The 22,313-nt window shown below is 42.6% G+C and overlaps 2 protein-coding genes and 1 pseudogene across 4 annotated transcripts in view; 1 reads left to right on the top strand and 2 right to left on the bottom strand.

The window, feature by feature from the left end:
- The first annotated feature begins 2,203 nt into the window (after positions 1-2,203).
- gadd45ab (growth arrest and DNA-damage-inducible, alpha, b) lies at positions 2,204-4,587 on the top strand. The gene is made up of 4 exons (XM_083671405.1): positions 2,204-2,349; positions 2,603-2,704; positions 2,898-3,111; positions 3,784-4,587. The coding sequence occupies exons 1-4, from the start codon at positions 2,300-2,302 to the stop codon at positions 3,895-3,897; spliced, it is 480 nt and encodes a 159-aa protein (XP_083527531.1). The 5' UTR covers positions 2,204-2,299; the 3' UTR covers positions 3,898-4,587.
- A 2,345-nt stretch (positions 4,588-6,932) lies between these two features.
- Positions 6,933-22,313, bottom strand: part of gng12b (guanine nucleotide binding protein (G protein), gamma 12b) — a 27,181-nt gene continuing 11,800 nt past the window's right edge. The window contains exons 2-4 of one of the 2 annotated variants that reach the window (XM_083671984.1): positions 10,128-10,169; positions 9,932-10,040; positions 6,933-9,692 (exon numbers count right to left, since the gene is read on the bottom strand). In XM_083671984.1, coding sequence (XP_083528110.1) covers positions 9,567-9,692; positions 9,932-10,024 — 219 coding nt within the window. In that variant the 5' untranslated portion in view covers positions 10,025-10,040; positions 10,128-10,169 and the 3' untranslated portion in view covers positions 6,933-9,566. The remainder of the gene's footprint in view (positions 9,693-9,931; positions 10,041-10,127; positions 10,170-22,313) is intronic. The other variant, XM_083671985.1, reaches the window with a different exon arrangement.
- The window catches only part of LOC310805785 (protein wntless homolog), a 20,963-nt pseudogene continuing 15,917 nt past the window's right edge, over positions 17,268-22,313 (bottom strand). The window contains exon 10 of the transcript in view: positions 17,268-17,329. The product of the transcript in view is annotated as a protein wntless homolog (transcript). The remainder of the gene's footprint in view (positions 17,330-22,313) is intronic.

The raw sequence follows: 22,313 nt of genomic DNA, 5'->3' as shown, positions 1-22,313 counted from the left end.
TCAAGCTCTCAGAGGATGACTCTCCAGTGCATTACAATGAAAGTATAAGTAGCTCAAGTTTTAACTTTAAATTATGTTCATATGTACGACATCAAATCATATACGAAAGTGACCAAGGAAGTCAATTTCGTTGATTGATTTAACATTCGTGTTTGGGATATAGAGCGAAAGAGAGCATGTCATCAATATCACTTCAACAAATAGCACTTCAAAAAATTAATCATCCCGATAAAAGTGAAACTCAACAGAACTTCAAATCTTTGTAACATGACTATGTTAGTCTGTAAAATATTTAAATATCCCAACTGTCCAAACTAGAGACCCAATATAATATTCACAAAAAAAGACTTACAGATCACCTCGCCTCAATGCGCACGTCGTAGTCAAAGTACATCTGCCACATCATTTCACACAGAAAAACACAACATGAACTCAGCCGACCAATGGACCTACGTGATAATGCGCAAAAGGGGACATAGTTCAAGAGTCCGCATTTTTATTGGATTACTTTCACATTGCGCATGCCGACAGTTGGGCTTTGAATAAAAGTCTACAACATTGCATCCAACTGCAGAAATGTATCTCTCTCTGACCCACCCGAACGCTAGTTGAGTTCTTCAGCCCACCTATGTAGCCCACTGTAAATAGTGGCACACGCCCTTTGTCAGATTTAAAAGAAGCCTCTTACCATATTCAACACAAACTACTTTTTTATTCAACTGATATAATTACTTATGTCTTTTTCTGTAGGCTATGTCAATTAAAATGTTTTGTTTCCTAACAACAATAGGCTGTACATTTCCAAAACGTTAAAACGCTTATTGGAATTTGCCACGTTGTGCGGAACGCTTTTACATCGCCGCCAAAATAGTGGTAAAAGATGACTTCATCCACTTGGTCGTTTTGGTATTCTCAAACCTCCATATTGGGAAGGGAAAAGAGGTGTATAGACCCATATACACTCACCGGCCACTTTATTAGGTATTAGGTACACCTGTTCAACTGCTCGTTAACGCAAATATCGAATGGTGTGGGGATATTTTCTTGGCACACTTTGGGCCCCTTAATACCAATTGAGAGTTGCTGACCATGTCCTTCCCTTTATGACCACAGTGTACCCATCTTCTGATGGCTACTTCCAGCAGGATAACGCGCCATGTCACAAAACTCACATCATTTCAAACTGGTTTCTTGAACATGACAATGAGTTCACTGTACTCCAATGGCCTCCACAGTCACCAGATCTCAATTCAATAGAGCACCTTTGGGATGTGGTGGAACGGGAGATTCGCATCATGGATGTGCAGCCGACAAATCTGCAACAATGATGCTATCATGTCAATATGAACCAAAATCTCTGAGGAATGTTTCCAGCACCTTGTTGAATCTATGCCACAAAGAATTAAGGCTCTGAAGGCAAAAGGGGGTCCAACCCGGTACTAGCAAGGTGTACCTAATAAAGTGGCCGGTGAGTGTATATCAATGGTCTAGAAAAGACCCATATTATCAATGATCTAGACCGCTGGAAAGATTCAATTCCAAATAGGGGCTAATTTGGAATTAACAAATGTGGTCTATTTAGGAGGATACTAATCTTTATGAATGAACCATATGATATCAATGTCTGCCTGTCCAGCTCTGCAATCAATAAGAAATAGCCTAGTCACACAGCATTGTGTGTGTGTGTGTGTGTGTGTGTGTGTGTGTGTGTGTGTGTGTGTGTGTGTGTGTGTGTGTGTGTGTGTGTGTGTTACATAAATTCTATATGGCTCTCCTCTGCTGTGTACAGTGTGTCTCATTGTTGAACTGCTTCGTGGACCTTACCCTGTTCTCCTTCAATGCCTGGACATGCGTGTGTGCAGTGTGTGCACCCCACTGAGAATGTGGTGCATGGCATGCCACTCTCATTCACAAATGAGAAATACTGGGCCCAGAAGACACATCGTGATAAGTTTCGTGTTGTCGCCACACAGCGTCGCAGTTTACTTGCAAGTTTCTCACACAGACCTCATCTACGTACTGTCCTGATATAGTATACTGATACTTAGACTGTACTTTGGGGGGCGCTGCTCACTCGAGTGAACAACCACAGGTAGCACGCTTATCTTATTAACGTTTGACCAATAGGCTTGGATATGCAAATATCAGAAGCGTGAAGTTCATTTTCTACTGTAGAAAGTGGCCATAACAACTGGGAGAGCGAGCAAGCAGCGTACACCCGCGAACACCAACTCATCAGGAGTTTTATGAGACCCATAGTGAATATTCTTCAGCGTGGATATTCGTGGACATTTGTCCGATGTGCAATATGACTTTTGAGGAAACTAGTGGAGACAACTCTACAGAAAGGTATAATACTTTTTGACTTTGGATAATCTTGATTGCTATGAATTCACAGTCACTGATTGTGTTGAGCACTCAGTCAAGCTTGACAGACAGCTTTGTTAGCTATCCAGCTAGCTATCTACCTTTTGAATTGATGGATGCACGAGCAGGTAGTGCTAGCTGGGAACTGTCAACCTGAATAACATATTTAAACTCAATAGTTATTGTGTTTGAGCTATAGTCATGCTTAACTAAGTATTATTGTTCACCCTCTCAGGATGGAATCGGTGGCAAAGGCATTGGAAGAGGTCCTCAGCTCTGCGTTACCTCAGGGTTGCATCACTGTCGGAGTCTACGAGGCAGCAAAGTCACTGAATGTGTAAGTTAAAGCCAGCTGTCAAGCCAGCAGAACATGCCAGCAATAGCCAGCTATATAGCTTATTGCATTGTATGTTAACTTGCTAGCAGTCTCTTTTGAAATGTGTAGCTAATGTGTTGGAGTCAAAATCATTTAATTTTTAAGAAGCTGCTTCTCTGGCTTGATTTAATAAGATGTGTTCCCTCATTTTCAGGGATCCAGATAATGTGGTCTTATGCCTGCTGGCCACAGATGAGGAGCATGTCGAGGATGTCGCTCTTCAGATTCATTTCACCTTGATCCAGGCATTCTGCTGCGAGAATGACATCAACATCCTGCGAGTGAGCAACATGGGACGCTTGGCAGAGATTCTTGGAGGAGTGAAACCTGGAGGGGAGCCTATGGACCTACATTGTGTACTAGTTACTGTAAGTATCATTACCATGTTACTGTTTGGCAATCAAGCAGTGCTAGACTTGAGAAATACTATCAGCTACACAGAATGGGGTCTGTGCATGTGTGGCAATTGTCACCTGTGCTGAGCTCAGTTCATTATGCATGCTATCTTCACTCTTACCAGTAACCGTATTATTCATTGATGTTAAGCTATTCAAATCAATAGCTCAAATTAATGCAAGGAAATGGTGGCATGTAGATACTTGACTTTAATGGACACCCTATCAGACCTGATGGCTGATGAATCCCCAACCCTTTGAAGTTATAGCTGACTGAAGATTTCTCAGTAGTCTAATGCTGCCGTGAATGAGCAGCCCCAGCGAGTGATCTGATTCCAGTTACTGAACATTTGTGGCTGACTTGGCAGACCTGTGCTTCCTGTGGGGGCACTTTTTTTAAACACATGTTCCATGAAGAGAAGCTCGTAAGAGAGCATGAATAGTGGCAAATCCCAGAGAGGGTCTTTAAATGCAAAGTCAGCATGTAGGCCTACATTTTTAAATGGTTTCTGTGCCATTATGAAACAACAACATTAACACTGAATTGAAAAACTAAACTATTTTTCACTCTTTTATTTATCTTGATGCATCATTTCAGAAAACAGCAGATCATTACTAACTTTTGTGCATTCTTTGTCATTACAGAACCCTCAGTCCTCCACATGGAAGGACCCAGCACTGAGCAAAGTGAACAGATTCTGCAGGGACAGTCGATGTCTGGACCAGTGGGTGCCTGTCATAAACCTTCCTGACCGATGACACAGCAATGACTCTACCATGTTGTACACTTATTGTGAGAAACTGCACTAGATCTGTGTAATGCCTTTGTTGGACTTCTGAACAAGCCCGAGAGAAAGATGGGAGAAAAGGGAGGGGTGACAACAAAGATAAGGAAAAAGAAAATATCCAACAAACTTGCCAGATCAGTGTGGATTTTCAGGCAAGGAAGAATGACTCAGCAATCTGGGTTACAGGACGGCCATAGTATGACTGTGCCTGCCTTTGCCGGGAAAAGAGCCTGTACAGGAAACTGAATCATGTGAGCACAGAGACGCACGTGGTGAGACCATAAGCAAGGAATTGTAAATTCAGAGGAGCTCAGAGGACAGACTCAAGGACTGGACTATACTGGACTGGACTAGTCTGGGCTTTCAGGTTGGATAACTACTAAAGGAAAGTGGTCCACATTTCTACATGGATACTATGGAAAAAGAAACGGCAATTGTTATGTTCTTGACCATTTTAAAATTGTTATTTTGATAATTATTTAAAAGGGAAGGTCTTAATAGGCATTGCGAGGACAAACCAATGTATTGACTTGTCAATTAACTGTGTTGTTTATTTTAATTCATATGATTGTGTTAATTTAATGAATTGTATTTATGTTCCAATGTTCATCAACTGCTACCTTGAAGGGATGTTGAATGAAATAAAGTAAAGTAAACATTGTATTGCTTTCGTGGACTTAGTGAAGCGAGTCACTATATTGCATGTGTGAGTTAACAGTTACTGTAACATGGCACTCAGGCAAATAGGTGCATTTGATGTTGAGGTTTTATAATTAACTGAAAATATCTCATTGATTTGCAAAACCATATCTGTAATTTTCTGCTACAATGCAAACTTTCCAAATGGAAGGACTAGTATTTATCCCAGCAGTTCATGGCTTGTTCGTCTTGCCAACATGTATAATGACCAGTGTGCATAAGCAAGCACTTTTATTCTCAGCTGCAGGTGTTCACAGTTGACCACACAAGCCTCAGTTTAGGATAATGTGTGATTCCTTCAAGTGATATTGCAAATAGGTCTATGTTGAACAAGTATCAAGAATTCATGCATAAGCCTGTAACTATTATGCAAAATGTTTTTAACAACAATGTGTTGGTACACAGCTATGTCCAATGACACAAAGCCAAGAGACAACAGTTCCACGCCCTGAATTTGAATCCTCCTAAAAATAGATAATGTCACACGTGGTAAGGGGAGCAGAATTCCCACACTGTTTCCTGTGGCCCCACAGTGTTCTCAACGTGACAGCCCCTGCACTGAGGCCCTCTATTCAAACACAAAACAAGGGATAAACATACCCCTGACAGTGCCAAAAATAGCAAAGAGGAAAGAAAAGATTCATTACCAACCAGCACACTCAGAGGACACCAGAACTTATTGGTGTGCGCGCAGAGCAGGGACAATGCCCTCGAAAGAGCGGCTTGTGGAACAATGAGTGTGTGAGTCAAGGCCATTCAGGCCCTCACAGCGAGAGTGCGTGTACTCTGACTTCATGGCTAGAAATAGCCCCATGAATAGAGGTGCTTCTCTGACTGTGATGCTCTGATAATAATAGCGCCCCTAATTTGTATCCAACACAAGCAGGACTCTGATGTCAGTGTGGCTGTTTAGGGGACAACAGAGATGTGGACATGAACCCACAATTTCAGTGTCTGATTTAGATTAACTTGCACTGAGCAGTAGAATGCAGATTTGACGTGAGAGAAGAAGTAGGTCAAGCTGCAGTACTGTCCACCCTCTGTGGAATGGAATGCAGGGATGTGTGGACTTGCCTGAGGTAGCAATCCAGTTGTTTATGAGGAGTGTGAGAACTGAACATTCAGTAAAACCCCAAATGAGGGTGTCAGGTAAAACAGTGGAGGGTATGAGGGGATACAGTATATCTGGACCAGATAAACTATGGCTAGCACACTGCAATCTCATTCAAATGAACTCTGGAATTTCTAGAAAAGGCATGGACAAGTGCTGGGATCCCACTAATAAAACCCAGCACATGACAGGTCAGAATGGACTATGAACAGAATGTTGGACAGAATAGACTACCAACAGAACATTGCTATCACATTCTGATGAACTCTGTGGTGGCTCTGCAGGTCTGTCAAAATAATTGTTTGTATATAGTCAGTATGCCAACCGAACAGAGACATTTTAAGAATACGCAAACAAGATGCATCTCAAGTGTGGCATTCTAAATTTCCCAACAGATAAGAAATAATACAACATACAACAATATACAATACAAGTAAGATAATACAATGCTATGTCTGAAAAACTGGAAAGCAGGAATAAATGTTTAAAAACAACCAACCCAATCATTAATGGGCTGATGTACACAAAAAGCCTTCTTGTTATACTCAACACTACACCGCTTAAAACACGATGGAGCCCCAGCAAAACAGGTGAGATAGTGAATGTCTGCTCAGGTCCCACATACAGGATTACTGGCTTATAAAGGAGCTTTTCCACCTAGCTGACAGGTAACACAATCATTACGAATGACATCCCCACAAAGCCAGCCCAATCCATCATCTGAGTGGAAAGTGGCGATTACAGGAATATAGGCCAACAAATATGGCCTGACCTGGTTCTGGGTGTAACATCAGACCTACAGTGAGAGAAGGGGCCACTCTGAGGCACAGGGATCATTGCATAACAACCCTGCATTGACTTTGGGGCAGAAGGAAACAAAACTCACACAGAAATGAGAGCAAAAGTGAATGTTCACAGGTTCCTAACCTGACATAACACAGGGTCGTTTTAGATGCCTGGATATGAGTATTGAATTCAAAGGTTTCATGTGTTGTGTTTTTCATTATGGCTTCCTTTACCCATTAACTTATTGGGAGTAAAAATCTCTATAAAGCACTACCCAGCAGAGCAGGATGACTCAATTTGCAAGCTTATTTTAATTAGGTCATTCTTGAATCACGCCAAAATCACAGAAATACTGACATTCATTGTGCTCCAACCAAAAATATGAAAAAACGAAATATGCAAAATTGGGAATAGAATTTTAATCACTAGATGTAGCAAAGATATCCACATATACAGTACCAGAGACCAAGTACAGATATTTGTCATAGGATAAAGAAACATGTTTTCCATAACAAGAAAAGAACACAACTATTTGCAACATGAATTAAGTTGGCCAAAATCAATGCAACACACAAGGCTATTCAAAACATATTATTTCCAAAAACACAACTGAGAAAATAAAACACAGTGATAAAACATACATACAGAGTTTAGGTTTGATAGAAGTTCAGCTGTGTAGAAACACGTCATACAGGTGAAACTCACAATTTCAAGCGAGCCTTCAAAGCCACAGCAAATAAGGAGACAAATACATACCATATGGGAACATGTATTGTTGGTGTGACTGTTGTAACGCTAGGTGGAGAGTATGAATGCAATGTCTATTAAATGTCTTATACTGTAGTGGTCAAATTACTTCACCCTCAATCTGTGTTTGAAATATGCTGTGATCCACACTGTGAAAGGCATTCAAACACTGTTTATGATCTATATAATGACAATGACAGTGAAGAAAAAAATTAAATTCAGGCTGAATTTAGTTGTATTCACAGTATTATAGCACTTCAGGATAACAAAAGCATGTACAGGTTTGTCTAGTATATAGCCAGTACTAAACTTTGTTTGAAGTTTCTCTGAGGAGATTTTGGCATGTAATTTCAACAACGCTAACTTAAGTGCCGTTGGTATCCTGTCTATTTCAGAGGGCGCTTCTAACTGTTAGCCTTTGCTGCGGTAGCAGAGTGGAGAATTGAGAACCGGAGAAGCTTTCACTACTGGCCTATGAGGACAACAGTCAGGGTAAAATATTTCACCGAAACATGAAAATAGGCTGAACCATCCCTTTAAGCTGGTCTCTTAGCTGCTTCTGCCGGTCATGTGCAAAGACACACAAACACACATTAACAGACAGGCACACAGACACACTTACAGTAACAATTATTCAATGCATGGCCATCGTGAAAGCTGAAAATAAGAGAGTAGAGTGGTTGTAAACATGGAATATTCAAACTCAAGAGATCATAACAGTCATTATATGTTCATGGTAGATCACAGAGTCCCTGTGAGGTCAGAGGTCATTTACCTATCAATAAACTTGTTTAGAGTGAAACACTGTAAAAGCACTGGCAATAAGATCAGAAAAAATGTCCTCTAATGCTGGTACAATTTTGATGGACATGATGGCACAGACAGGTCTCAACTTCTTAGGCATACATACACTCATTTAAAGGATGACATGATCTGCAACAATATTTCATATTGCTACTTTATCTACCACATTATTTACAACTATGAAAGTCACAAAGGGTGGTCTCTAAGGCAAATGCATGGGTAATTCAGAGCATACACTTAATTTTAGCATGTGAGTCCTACTTTCCTATCTGGGAGGAGAATCCTGCTATCTGGTATGTGATATAGTAACACATGACTTGGAGACAGTTTTTATGCTGCCGGTGCAGCACCCCTGTAAGCGTGGCCTTCTGCTCAAATTGTACTCAGACAGAAATAGAGTTAACAAACAGAAATTAAACTTAATGTGAAACACATACTGTAGTGCAAGCAGGTAACAGAAGTAGCGAGATATTCTGTCAATATAATTACCTAAGCACGTCATTTAGGTGCACTAAACCAACGACACTAAACCAATAACAAATACCAAGCCCACTTTTTCAGAGATGTGTGCTCCGTAAAAGTTACAAGATATGGAAAGAGCATCTAAATTGAACCCAGATTAATCAAAATTGGATGAATGGATCAAAGGTTACAAACATAAGAAGTGGAATGACTTTAGGGCCAATTGGTTTGAATTAATCTCAGCCTAAACTCTATGGAGAAGGATATCTGCAAAAACAATGCTACTTAAACATGACTAAGTGGACATTACAAAGCCCTACTTATTCTGGTCCTTAAAACATATAGAAGTGGCTCTAGCTTTCCTTAACATACAGCACCCTTTAGAGTTCTGTTACGCCACAGGCAATGACCTTTGGCCGCCCGCCATCCTTTCCTGTGATGGACAGTCATAGTTTACAATTCAGAAGAAGAGTCCTATCTCTCTCTTTACATAGTGGGGTTATTGCTGCTTATCAGTAGCATACAAAGTAGATTAATTGTTTCCCTAAGACAAGATAAGGAGCTGCTGACGCAATCGGGAGCTGAAAGACATACGTATTGTTGGGTTCAATCATTTAGGGCCATTGTTTATGCCTCCTGTGTCAATTACAGAGTTGAGACCTTCCCATTCAGACCCTGGTCTTTACTGCAGAAGACACAGGTCTGGATTGTAAAAGATAACAATCACAAAGAACACTAGTTTCTTTGCCGAGCCTCAGTAAAAGCGTTCATTCATGACTGATTAAACTGAACACTTTGTTTCTGGGCCACAAATTACTTTTGCATGTTACCCCTTGGTGCTCTTTGGTCTTACTTGTATCTGATTGAAAGGGAGGAATACATTCCAGATCAAACTGCACATGTTTGGGGAGCTAAGGGGCATGGGAAAAGGTGGAATGGGGCTGGTGTTAAGGCAAGTAGTGTATGTATCAGGTTTCTCTATATAATAATTCAAATTTAAAAAAAAAAATTCAAAGAGTTCAGGTGTCCCACTACAATATAGTGCAAGGCTTTTTGTCCTTGAAGGGGTTTTCTGAGGCAGGGATGCCCATGAGCAGGGGGTCATACTTGGCATGTTCTCCACAGTAGTGCATCAGGTCTGCTGAAGCCTTGGACACCTGCAGGACAGAATAACACGTTACATATTTTTCTTGGAAAAACACACCAACACACAACACAGAATGGATGCCCAGGGGTAAGTAATTAGGGCCTCTTCTAGGCTTATAACATACAGAACAAGGCAACAAGATCACCTATGATCATCAAGGTTTTGTGCAGGGCTCAAGTTCTCTGTACAGTATAGGAGTAGGAGGTGCAGAGTGTCTTGTGAATCATCAATAATCTGTGAAGACTGTACCTTTATCCTCTCAATGCTGGCCTCTATTCTCAGCTGCTGGACTGTCCTCCTGGCCTGGGTTATGTTATTTGAACTCTGCATTTTTGATGACATTTTAGTCTTCACACACCTGTGTTAAAACACACATACACTGGTCTTGGTCTTCATTTAGCCTATGAAATATTTTTGCATGCAATATTTTACAAACATGGAATACCTTCCACAACTCCGGAGCAATGATGAGTCTGGATCTTTTTATCTGAAAAATAAAAGCAAAATAGCCTTAAATCTTAATTTGCTCATCCATGTAATTACAGTTTGACTCTGAAGAGACAGCAGAGCAGCCAATCCCTGTAGCTATGTTAAAGCTGGCCCTTCTTTTTTACTGCCACCAGATGTTACACTATAGGAAGTTATACAAGACAGTACAATCTCTTGTATCTGACAGCTGTTGCTTCACTGCTCTCAATCCAACCATGCACAACTTCCCAAAAGTGACAGCCACGATCACCTGGAACTGGCTTAACCTACAAACAAGCACACACAGTGATGCCAAGACGGAAGAGGGAAGTCTGCTCTAGTCCGGACGTGATAGAAATGAGATTGCCTGGGGCGGCACTAGAACAGACAGTTGGTGTGCCAATGGAAGACAGATGATGGTGTGACAATGGTAGTCCAACGGTCGTCATACCATTGTGCAAAGACGTCAGTGTGCAAATGGTAGATCGATAGCCGGCATCCCAGTGGTAGACTGATAGTCAAACCTATAACCCTGGTATGTAAAGACCCATGCTTCAGCCATTTGAGCTAAATATAAAGCTAGCTAAAAGGAGTGGAAAATTGTAGGGCAAGGTAGCGTGAAATGGGTGGCAAAGGAGCAGAGAGGATGGCTTACCAACAGCCAGAGCAGTTGACCACCAGTGGACTGACTCAGGGCCGGTTGCAGGTGTCGGCTTGCCGATGGCGGTCCTATCTTTGGCCGATACGAATTCTCAGCTAGCCGATGGCAGTGTGACGACAGACCACTGTTTGTGGTGTCAGATTGACACTGTTGGGCCATCATAAAGTTGATGAGCAAAATGCCATGCTGACAGCTTTTGCCAATAGAGGGCCGCTGACTGCCGACGAAGGGGCATTCATGAGTTACCACAAGCTTGGTAGCTGGGGCAGGTCTGCTCAGTAATCAGTCTTATCTTGGAACCAGTGTATCCATTACTGAGAGGGAAAAAATGTCTGGGTTACAGCTTCTTGAGCAAGCCGGACACATCAGGACATTCACTGTATTCTGAGACTCTTAAAAATGAATTGGCAGAGAAAGCATTTGCGTTTGTGTAAGCAGAGCAGTTGGAAGGAATCCTTGGACGTCACATAGCTGGTGTCAGCATTGCTAAAATACGTAACATAGTGGTGCAGGGCAGCAATGATGTTCTTTGATGTGTAATGAGGTTATCCAATCTGTGATTCTGCTTCTGCTTTAGTCTTCGGAGGATTTCATGGAGGAGGAGGAGGAGGAGAAGGAGGAGGATACATAGAAACGGAAGAGGACTCCACAGCCACAATGCACAGTACAAAGTGGAGACCACTTCTCTAATCAACCCACCCGTTCCTTTCCGCTCCCTCCACAGGAAGCAGTATCCCCAGTTCCCCTCTGAAGTATAAATGATTAAATATGTTCCGGTTTTAAAAATAGACCAGAGCGGAAGAGCGGAGCTGCAGAGGTTGAATACTCAGAAACACAAAGCTTTACTGCAAGGATTGTGAGTAGGATAAAGGGTAACTCAAATAAACAGTCAAAGACCACAGTCTGAAAAAACATCTTTCCCTCGTGAAATGACTTCACAGGGCACTGAAATATTAATAATTTCACAATTAGCCCTTAATACAAACACTTGCGAGCAAGAGCTAAAGTCATATTTTATTCTCCACAAGTGTCGCTGTGATGCCACACATATATAAAATCAAACACTTTTGCACTTAAAATCTTTTATGTGTGCATGGCTTGCAGACACACCTGAGTAGTTGTATGCACACATGGCTCTGTTCTTTCTTTACGCAACAGTGGGTTTTAAACCCACAGACGCCTAACCATTGCAGTGACCAGACTAGGGTGGACACAGGAAGGAGGCCATAATCCACAGGTCAAACATGGGCTTCTGTCTTACGTCTGTAAACGGAACATGACGCTAGCAGCAAGGGCTTTGAGTGTGAGGAGGCACTTGAGGAGCAATGGGCTGTGTGCTACACTCACAACCAGGCTCTTGTCTAATCAACTTAATGATATGAGGGGGAGAGCACAAACGGGGAGATCACTGAGGTTTGTGGAAATCTAGTTTTCTGTTGAAGCTTCTTTACTGAAGCTTTGTTGTGTCATAGCTCACAGTGACCTCATACTGACCCTTATTCAGACTAGTAAAAGAGGCTAGATATATGGATCTGGCAAACTCTGAAGACAATACAAAAGTAAAATCAAATGAAGAGTCTTGGAATGGTATGATTACACTTCTGTGTATTTAACATCTCTGTGACTTTGTGAGTGTCACACTAATTGTAACACCACTACTGTCCTTGGTGGTCTGGAATGTTCCTCTAAGTGTGGGTCTACAGCTACAGCAAAGTCAGTCAAGGAGGAGTGTAATCATGGACCACCAAAGAATGCACCAGGAAACCCAACATACTGTACACAGAGGCCCACCTGGCAGAGGTGACCAACAGGCCACACATCTCGGGCAGCACTGTGCTTCCCTCTGGTTTTGGCCCAGGATGTGCTGATTGGCTCGCCGTCTGATCCACTGATGTCCCTGGACACTAAGTGATTCTCAGATTCTCAAATTACATATAAATAACAACAGAGTCACCTCCTGCTCTGCCCTTCCATCCAGGAAACTCGGCTGAGGGAATGTCTGGAGGAAATATCATTCATTAGCATGATCCCATCCTGCTGCCCAGCTGCCTCTATGGACGTGACGTTGGAGTGTTTTCTAATGCCCAAGCATGCAGCACACTGCAGCATTGATACTAATGCCATTCATATTCATAGATTCACCGCAGAGGCACTGCTTTCATGTGGCTATACTGTGTGCACAGGTGGGTTTTCACTACACCAAAAGAAGCAGGTTCCTAAAAGGTCAAACAGCAAGCACTGGCCTGTGTTGTGTATAATCACAGCCTAACGTTCTCTTTAGAGTTATGGACTACATCAGTAAACCACAGATATCACTGAAATGCCTAAACTGTTGACTTAATATTAACTCTAGTTTTGTGAATTATTTAATAGTGTAACAATAGCAATGTTTATAAACCTACATCAATTATTATTATTAACAACAAGTATTATTAATAATTACTAAATTGGTAAACAGATGCTGTGTTTGTTCCTATGCTGCCCAGGCTTTATTCAGTGAGGGGTGATTGTGAGAAGAAAGACTTGGCTGAACTGTGAGAACGATCTCTTATCAGTTGCACAGTCACTAACTGGTGGGCTATGGGAGAATAAGCAGCTCTGTTTTATCTGTCCTCTGCACTACTACATTGCTTAGCAAAAAGATGGTTTGGCTTCACGCACTGGGCCAGGAAATGTGTCTGATGCCTACAATGAGCACTGAGGGCTCTGGGACACAGCAACAATGCAGACATGCTATCAGTGGGGGGACACGCCACCCAGCTTTTACAAGTTTAACTGCTGCACCCTCATGAGAGTAAATCTCAGACAGCCTGATGCTATCTGGGAGCCAGACTGTCCAGGGCGTCAAGGCAGTCAGGCGTGCAGGGGAAAGAGACAGTCTCATTGAGAAACAAACATAAAAGGACTGCTAATTATGGATGGAGAAAGACTGTGTGATCAATGCAATAATAATGACATTCAAGAATGGCAAACATTGATTGATCGAAGGTATGATGACAGGTTTACAGTGAAGTTGCGTGCAGTTCAAACTGATCTGGAAGTTTCAGGTGTGAAGTCATGAGAGATTAAAGGTTATTGCGAGGGTGTTTTGTTTACATTGTCGACTCAACAGGATAGGTGGGTTCTTAGCCACTGAGTCAGAGGCGGCAGGTTTCTCTCTTGGCCCCACACAGCTATACCGATCACTGATCTTCCATTAGGCTCTGTGTAGGCTTGTAACACATTCATAGGGGGTGGGGTCAAGAGCAGGACAATGTCTCTCCCTCTGGGCCTCAGTCATTCTTTCCTCTGTCTCTTCCCACCTGGGCCCCACATGCAGACAAACAGGTTCTCTTTTCTCTGTGTGTTGTGCAGAGGTGTGCTGTGTGTGGCCAGTCCCACGCTACAGACAGTTTGCCAGTCAGCATGTGATCAAAGCTCCATGAGTAAAATGTCTTTGATTTCCTGAGAGCCAGCCTAGTCTATGGTTTCATACACACCCCACAGTGAAGTAAGTTAGGTGAGCAACTTCCAAGGATTACGGTTCTCTTTGAAGTGTATTCTCAATACATCAGAGGACAAGTAAAAGCTGCACCAAGCTCGGTCCTCACCAGGTGTGGCTGTAGTTGTGGTTACACATCACCATACATGTGCATTCTATTTCTATTCAGGAATCACACTGTTCTCCCTCGATTGTCTTCCCCATACTGTTTTTATCTGCAGCCTTTGTAGTAAATATGGCCCAGTGACATCAGCCCTGCAGCAGACGTGTTTCAGTAGGGCAGGAAACAGGGTGAGGGTGAGAGTGAGAGAGAGAGACAGAGAGAGAGAGAGAGAGAGAGAGAGAGAGAGAGAGAGAGAGAGAGAGAGAGAGAGAGAGAGAGAGAGTCTGTCTGGAGCAGCACAGTCTGGATGGCCAGATGCAACATCAGTGAAATGCCCCGCCATCTGTTTCTATTAATACACAAGTGCACATGTACACACACACACACACACGCACACACACACACACACACACACACACACACACACACACACACACACACACACACACACACACACACACACACACACACACACACACACACACACACACAGACGGAGAAAGGGGGGCAAGGGTGTCATGCAAACCTGTTGCATGCAGTCCGTTTACTTTGAAGCAAGATAATGAAAAGGGTCTTGCACGCAACTCTCGTCAGGTCCATTAACGGCTTTTTATCTCTGTCAAGCCTGTAACTGAAATGCTTACTTTGGAACAACCAGAGACGCAAAGCAAATTATACACGTTTTTTCTACTCTCTAAAATAGAACATTAGCTGATGACATGGGAGTAGTGAGGGACACCCAGTCTTTGTGTCTCTGTCTATGCTGCTTTAAATGTCATTCTACCTTCCTTACTTTTACAATTCATAAACACTAGAACATGCTGTTCACTTGAAAACATGGCGGTTGTCATCATGCAGTATAATCTGGAAACAAAAGCTTGGCATAGAGAGTGTGCTTGACTTCCAGAGCGCACCGGTTCAACAGTTTAACCTTCAGTCATCCCTGTCTGCTATCAGATCTAAACTGAGGCGTCAGTCATTATGCCGGCTGTCTGTGCCTTATCTATTGTATATAGTTCAGCAAAAAACAAAAGAGTAATACTGTAGCACTAGCTGAGAATCGTTGACTGTGTCTCACCCTTTTGTTCACCTTATGATGACGCCAGCTCTGGCGTCATCAGGTGAAAAGATGGAAGTGTGGAGGCTGGGGGGGGGGGGGTTCTAAGGAGCTCACTTTTGTGTGGTGCAGGTAGTGGCTCATAAGGTTTGGTATTTGTTTGGCGTTATTATTACAGATATATCTACATCAGGACACCATCTTTCACTTTCCCTGCCCAGCATAACGTGTTATGAACTTTGGTCATTAGCGTAAGCTACTGGAGAGCAGGAAGTCCATTCTGAGCAGGACAGCGTGGTAACTGCTTATTACGCATGGCTGCCAGACCCAGCCACTGTTTCCTGTTGAGTAAGGGAGTTGAAAGGACTGTGGCCTCTGCTGCACTGATACCACTAGAGCTCCACTGGACTGTGTGTCTCCACCCTCTCATGAGAGAAAAACTCCCACCACCAAAAGGAGCTGGCTTGTAGCAGTTGACCACATTTGCTTAAATCCCCTGAGGAGTGAGAAGTTAGCAAAAGAAAAAAATCTCATCTCTCCCTCCTCCCTATATACAAAACTTCCTGTTGCCTGGCGCACTTCTAGATTTCTGTGCCTGGGTCTCCCTGACGACTGGCCTTTGTCTAGACAGAGGGCAGGATTCAGCTCACTGGATAGGAATCCAGCAAACCCACAACCCCTCGTTCTCACAGTACCTTGTGCCTCTCTCACACTGCACCAAACAGCCAACTCACAGAGCTCATTGTTACATTGTTACATTATATCTCTTACCCTGCACTTAAATGCAACCCCCCTAAGCTATTCTCTACAACACATTTCTCTCATTACCTCAATTGCTCAATCTCACTGAGCACAAAATTCTCTCATAATTATGAAAAACAGAGGTTTTCTTTTCAGAGAAATTATTCTATTGACTGCATAGCTGCAGCAGACAGCATATTTTCACCAATTTAAATACTAAATTAGGCCACTGGGCAAGTAGACATAGTCTATGTCCTACATTGTGACCCATTCTGGTAGCACTTCACATCACAGCTCAGATTAAGCGGGTAATAACATGGCTATAGTTACCAGTAACAAGAAGGACAATTACCTTGTTATTAAAAGGTACGTTTGACTGTAGTTTCCATGTAATTATTTTTGCGTGAGAGATGCTTGAACAGAGAAGGTATTTACTATGAAATAGCCTTGTAGCCTTGTACCCCGTCTTAACCTCACCACTAAGACCATGGTTACTCCATGAGCGGAATGAAGTCATCCATAAACCCTTCATGGAGGCCTACGTATTAGACCCATTGGGTACTGTAGCTTATTGCTGTGTTAATGATGCAGAGGATGCATGCATACTGATAGGTATTCTGTATTACCACTGACTGATGGTTTAACCATGGTAAAAATGGTCTTATGGGATACAAGGGTAGAACAAAATGGAAGCAGCATTTTCCAGCTCTAATACCACGTTATACTACCTTCTATACTACCTTCTCCAATGGTTCAAGAACAATATGGATACGGTGTAACAATAATGTGTAAACAAGCATCTTTCCTGCAAGTAGAAACTACAGTCCGCCTTACCTTGTAATAACAAGGTAATTGTCTTTCTTGTTAGTGGTAACTATCAGTTATTACTTGTGATGACCATAGTTATTGCCATGTTATTACCCACTAATTCCAAGCTGTAAGTGAAAACTTATGAAAGGGAGACAATTACAACAGCAAATGTAGTATCTTAAGCCCCTTCCAATTTATCAGATATGCTGCACAAATCTGTGTCAAAACATTGGTGTTCATCGTGTGCAAAGATCAATTTGGTGTTTATCCATGCAATCCCCTCCAGGCCACAGGCTTGTACCAAGACACATTCTTGACTATATCAGCTGAAATGGAGACAACAAATTAGGATATATCAAGAGTTAAATGATCACATATCAAATATCTATTACAACAATAAGTACACTTTGAACAGTGGATTGCAGCACATGGAGAGTGCAGGTTGCATAATTGTAATACTTGCTGTTGAATAATAAAAAATTAAAAATATTTCAACTGCCTTGCAAGACCATAATGCAATATGCAACTATTGGCAAATCTCAGTAAAATAGTCTAGGGCCCCCTGTACATTGAAACTATTTGACTAACAATAAATGACATTTACGTTGGCAAGATCATTCTAAATGACAACAGACAGAATGTCATGTTGCCTAAGGGATGAGGTAGAGTGTCTAAGCAAACTAAGCATAAAAACACCCCATAATCCCAATGACCACTCTCAGAGGGAATGCATGCAGAGAGAGAGAGAGAGAGAGAGAGAGAGAGAGAGAGAGAGAGAGAGAGAGAGAGAGATAGAGAGGACAAAAGAGACACAACTGCAGAGATGAGACACTGCCAGCTTTCATGACACATCATTTGGACATTGAAATGGAATGTGGGCAGACGTTTTAAGTCTCTTATCTGTCATTCATCATATCATATGCATGATGGGTCCTTCACATACTTTCTCTTATCTCTCATGCCTCAAGTCCCATAAACATGACTTTGTACAGTATGGTACATACTAGGTTCACTCAGTGGTACAGACAAAGCTTGTAGCCATGTACATTCTTAGCATAAGAGCTCCAAAGGTACAGAATGAAAGATTTGTTGTCAATGACTACTCAGTACAACTCTAAAAACATTGCACAAACAAGATGAACGCTATACTAATTATTGCAGATATGGTTTCACACACTTGACTAGATAAACAGGATAATAGAAAAAGACATGCTCATCATGTGTAAGCAAAGTCAATGTGCTTGTACAAGTACAAAATTAACTTGTTCAGAGCAAAATGTAGATGTTTACATTATGACCATAAACCAACATTCCAGGTGGACTCCCTTTTTACGACTGTAAAACAGGCAGCTCAAAGTACAGGATGAGCAGCAGGAAGATCAGAAGGTTCCTATGGTGCAGCTTATTTGTATCTGTGTAAATCAGTGGTGAAGACTGGTACTAGTTATGCAGCAGTGGCCTCTCTTATTTGTGAGGATTCTTTGTTTGTGAGTGTGCATTGTGTGATTGAGATTTGTGTTTGTGATCATGCTTTGATTGGGTGTAGGAGGGCCTTGCGGTCACAGAAGCCTCAAGTTCTGATAATGGCAGGCCAGACATTGCACCAAGAATACTCCATGCATACAAGCACTGTCATTACTGACCCAAAAGTGTATGTAAATGACTAGTGTACTGTAGGTCTGAGCGAACACAAATTTGTTTGGAGTGTGGAGACCCTAGTTACAGTTGCACGTTTTAAGTAGAGTTAAAAACACAGACATTCTTTCCTTGCGTTGAGGAAATTATGCGACATAGTTGGAATGAGAATGATCTAATCATGTTACGATTGGGAGGGTTGAGGGGATGATGTCACCACCAAGCATGGATAGTTCAGCACTGCCACCTGACTGCTTATCATTGCTAACAGAGGGGAGAAGAAGCAGTGGAAGGGAGGTTTGGAGAAGAATAACACAGAACTGGCTGACCTCACTGACAGGAATGCCCCCCCCCCCCCTTCCTGTGAACTTTGGAATGCCCCAGAGCTCTGTGGCTGTGAATTTTGAGCTGTCCTGGAGGAGGCAGAGTGGACTTTAGACCTAAAGATCTCTCTGTAGGGAGGGTATGAGCTCTGGCTCCTCATAACAGGCCAGTATCATTCAAATCAGTCCCTGACAGGAAACCACCTGACTATGGACATGTAATCCTGCACTATAAGTCACCTCACCTCTGCTTCTACTGTACTTGACTCAACACTCGTGACTCAACACTCAGAATGACCAGGCTAACACTGACATCTTGAGCTGAGCAACATAAAAAATGTAATAAGCTGAAGAAAAAAAAAAAAAAAAAAAACTACAGATGCTTGTTCATTCATTGCACCACCATGACAAGCCCAGTGTCTGTGAGGGTCAGTGTGGAAAAGTGTAAACGTGCAGAGTCAGCCGAGGGGAACTCTCAGCCCTCCTCCTCTATCAATGAATGCTACCACTCATCCAAGCCTGAATATGCTCCTAAATTGCTCATATTCATGTATTCAATATCATAATGTGACCATAAAGAATATCTGAGTATTAGCTTGTATACACGAACAGGCACTGTTGTTAATCTTTAATTTACATGCCTTCAACCCCCCCACCCCCCACCACACCCCACCCTGTCACACACACACACACACACACACACTGACAGTGTAATTTATATTAATTTACATTTATTCAAATTTATAGTGTACATTCCCCATACCCACTTCACAGCCTCTAGCCTCATTGCCTCGCACAACCTACATAATTTATTGTCCTATCATTTCCCCTTCATTTCATGGAATTCATTGGCCAACCTTGGCGAACTGAAAATGAAATGGTCCCTCAACCTGAACCAAAGCCAATAGCTTTTTTCTCCTAGTCACAGAGAGAAAGAGTATCAGATTACAAATAGAAAGAGAGTTTACTATGGCAACTAGCAGCCTTTATGAGCAGTGGATCATGGGTCGACTATGTGCAAAAAAGTGTGAAGTGCTGACACATGATAGTGTGTGTGAGAGAGAGATTGACGGAACTCATAAATTCTCTTTCCTTTGTAGGGCTAGGAGTCAACCTAAAGTTTATCAGTCTGTTTCACATTGCCTTCATGTCATTATGTGCCATATGCAGGGCGGTTTGATCCCTGATTCGCATACTTTGAATCCACAACAGGAAGTATAGCAGGAGCCATTTGTCACCGTATGCCTTGAAAACATAAAAACACACAATGTCACTTTGTATAAAATGTCTGGGAGTGAGAGGTAAACTCTTAACAGCTCCTATCATTATGAATGTTCCACACACTCACTCAAACACTGTAACTTTGACCTCATTATCGAATAATCTATTTAACACAAGGGGGGTCGTTAACAGGTCCTAATGGGGCTGGGTTTATGCTGATAACCCCCCAGAGAGAGGGAAGGGCATAGCCCCTCTCTGGGAATGAGAGAGGTCCCAGCACTCCCTCTCCGTCCACCAGAGGGAGACAGAGATCGCCCCCAGAGACTATCGGACCACAGGTGTTGCTGATCTTGACCCTAATTACCTCTCCTGAAGAGAGGGTGCCTTCTGTTGTTTGGTTGTCTTTGCTTGAAATCGCCTACCGCATGCTCGAGCCTGAGGAGCTCATCTCCAGGTTGTATCTTGATCTCTGTCTCGAGTATTCCTGTGTTTTATTATTCTCTAGTGTTTCCAGTGTTATTCTCGCATTCCCTTGTTGTTTCATCTCTGCACCTGACAGATGGGTGACAGTCTCAGTTTGCCATACTAGTTACAACTACGTATGCGTCAGTCCGTTCATTGCTACTGGCCCTCCCTTTCCTGCCTGAAATACATCAAATATACTGATGCCTACTGTACACCCTACAATTCCTTACAGCATATTACAATGACGTAATAGGAGTAAAACAATTACAATACTTTTCAGTCATTCTAGGAGGAGATACCACTCTAAAGCTATGCAATGATGACATTTCATGTAACTGCAGCTGAGGCAGCGTCTAGCACACTCTCACCATCTGGCCCTGACAGACACACAGACATTCACCAGGCCAAACCATAGGGGTGGCACCAAAACAGCACGACATGCTCACCACGCACGGCATGGATTCTACAGGCTTACAGTTAGATCCTCATTGTGTGCGTGCGTGTATGTATGTATGTATGTGTGTGTGTGTGTGTGTGTGTCTGTGTCTGAGTGGTGTCTGGTCCTGACTAGACCGCAGGCGTGGTGATTCCAATTCTAATGGGGCGTGACACCAACAAGCCTTGGGGCGGTCTAGTCTGGTCCTGTCAGATCAGTTGCCAGAGGCCCCCTGTAGAGGCAGCCCACTGGGGCATAGCCAAATCTGTCTACAGGGGTGTACTACAGACAGACAGACAGACAGACAGACAGACAGACAGACAGACAGACAGACAGACAGACAGACAGACAGACAGAACATACCCGTCACTCAGCTGCACAACACATGACGCACATCTGCCCTGACGGACTTTAGTTCAGATAGGGACGTGAGTGTGTTTACAACAAAGGAATGCTGCAGACTGCCTGCTCCACACCCATCACATGGCATGACATCTGGCTCCACAAGGTGCAACTAATGCAAGTGGGACGGTGCTTCTTTTACAGTTCACATCTTGAGTGCTCAAATTCACAGCGCAATCATGAACTCTTGCAACTCTCTCTCAGCACTCTGACACCTAGTGAGTCGACAGTCACTGCCCTTCAGCTGTATTTGTATAGCTGGGAGCTGGGCTTATGTAACAGGAAGCAGTGCCACTCAACAGCCCATTCCCCTCACAAAGCTACGGTAGAAACCCAATGAATACACACACTCTCGCCAAATCTTCTACAGGACAGCACAGGGTAGCACAGATAGGTGTGTGTGAGTTGGTCAGGGAGACAAAGCCCTGCTCCAAAAAAGCTACAGAGGGAGTCAGAGAGCTCCACTATGTGTGTTGGGTTTTTTAGACGTTTAACATGATTATGTGCCAATGTGCAATAAATGAGTCATTCACAGTCCCAGACCAGGGTTTTGAATAGCTTACCGTAATACACAGCAGAGAATGACCTAGGTTAACACTGACAAATTATTTTCCAACTTAGCAGCAACCAAATAAGCAATAAGCAAGGAACTACAGTACTCATTCTTTAGCATTTCTGAGTGTTGTAATACTCATACAACATTAAATGACATTAGCTCATCAAGTAGAGGTGCAGCAAAAACATAGAATGTTTTTTTCTGGTATGGGGTTCAAAGTCTAACAGGATAAGGAGGTATTCATTGAATGTAGGAGATCTCACAGGGAAGGT

Source organism: Argentina silus (assembly GCF_951799395.1).
Source record: "Argentina silus genome assembly, chromosome: 6".
Classification (NCBI taxonomy): Eukaryota; Metazoa; Chordata; class Actinopteri; order Argentiniformes; family Argentinidae; genus Argentina; species Argentina silus.
This window is presented reverse-complemented; position numbering and strand designations above follow the sequence as displayed.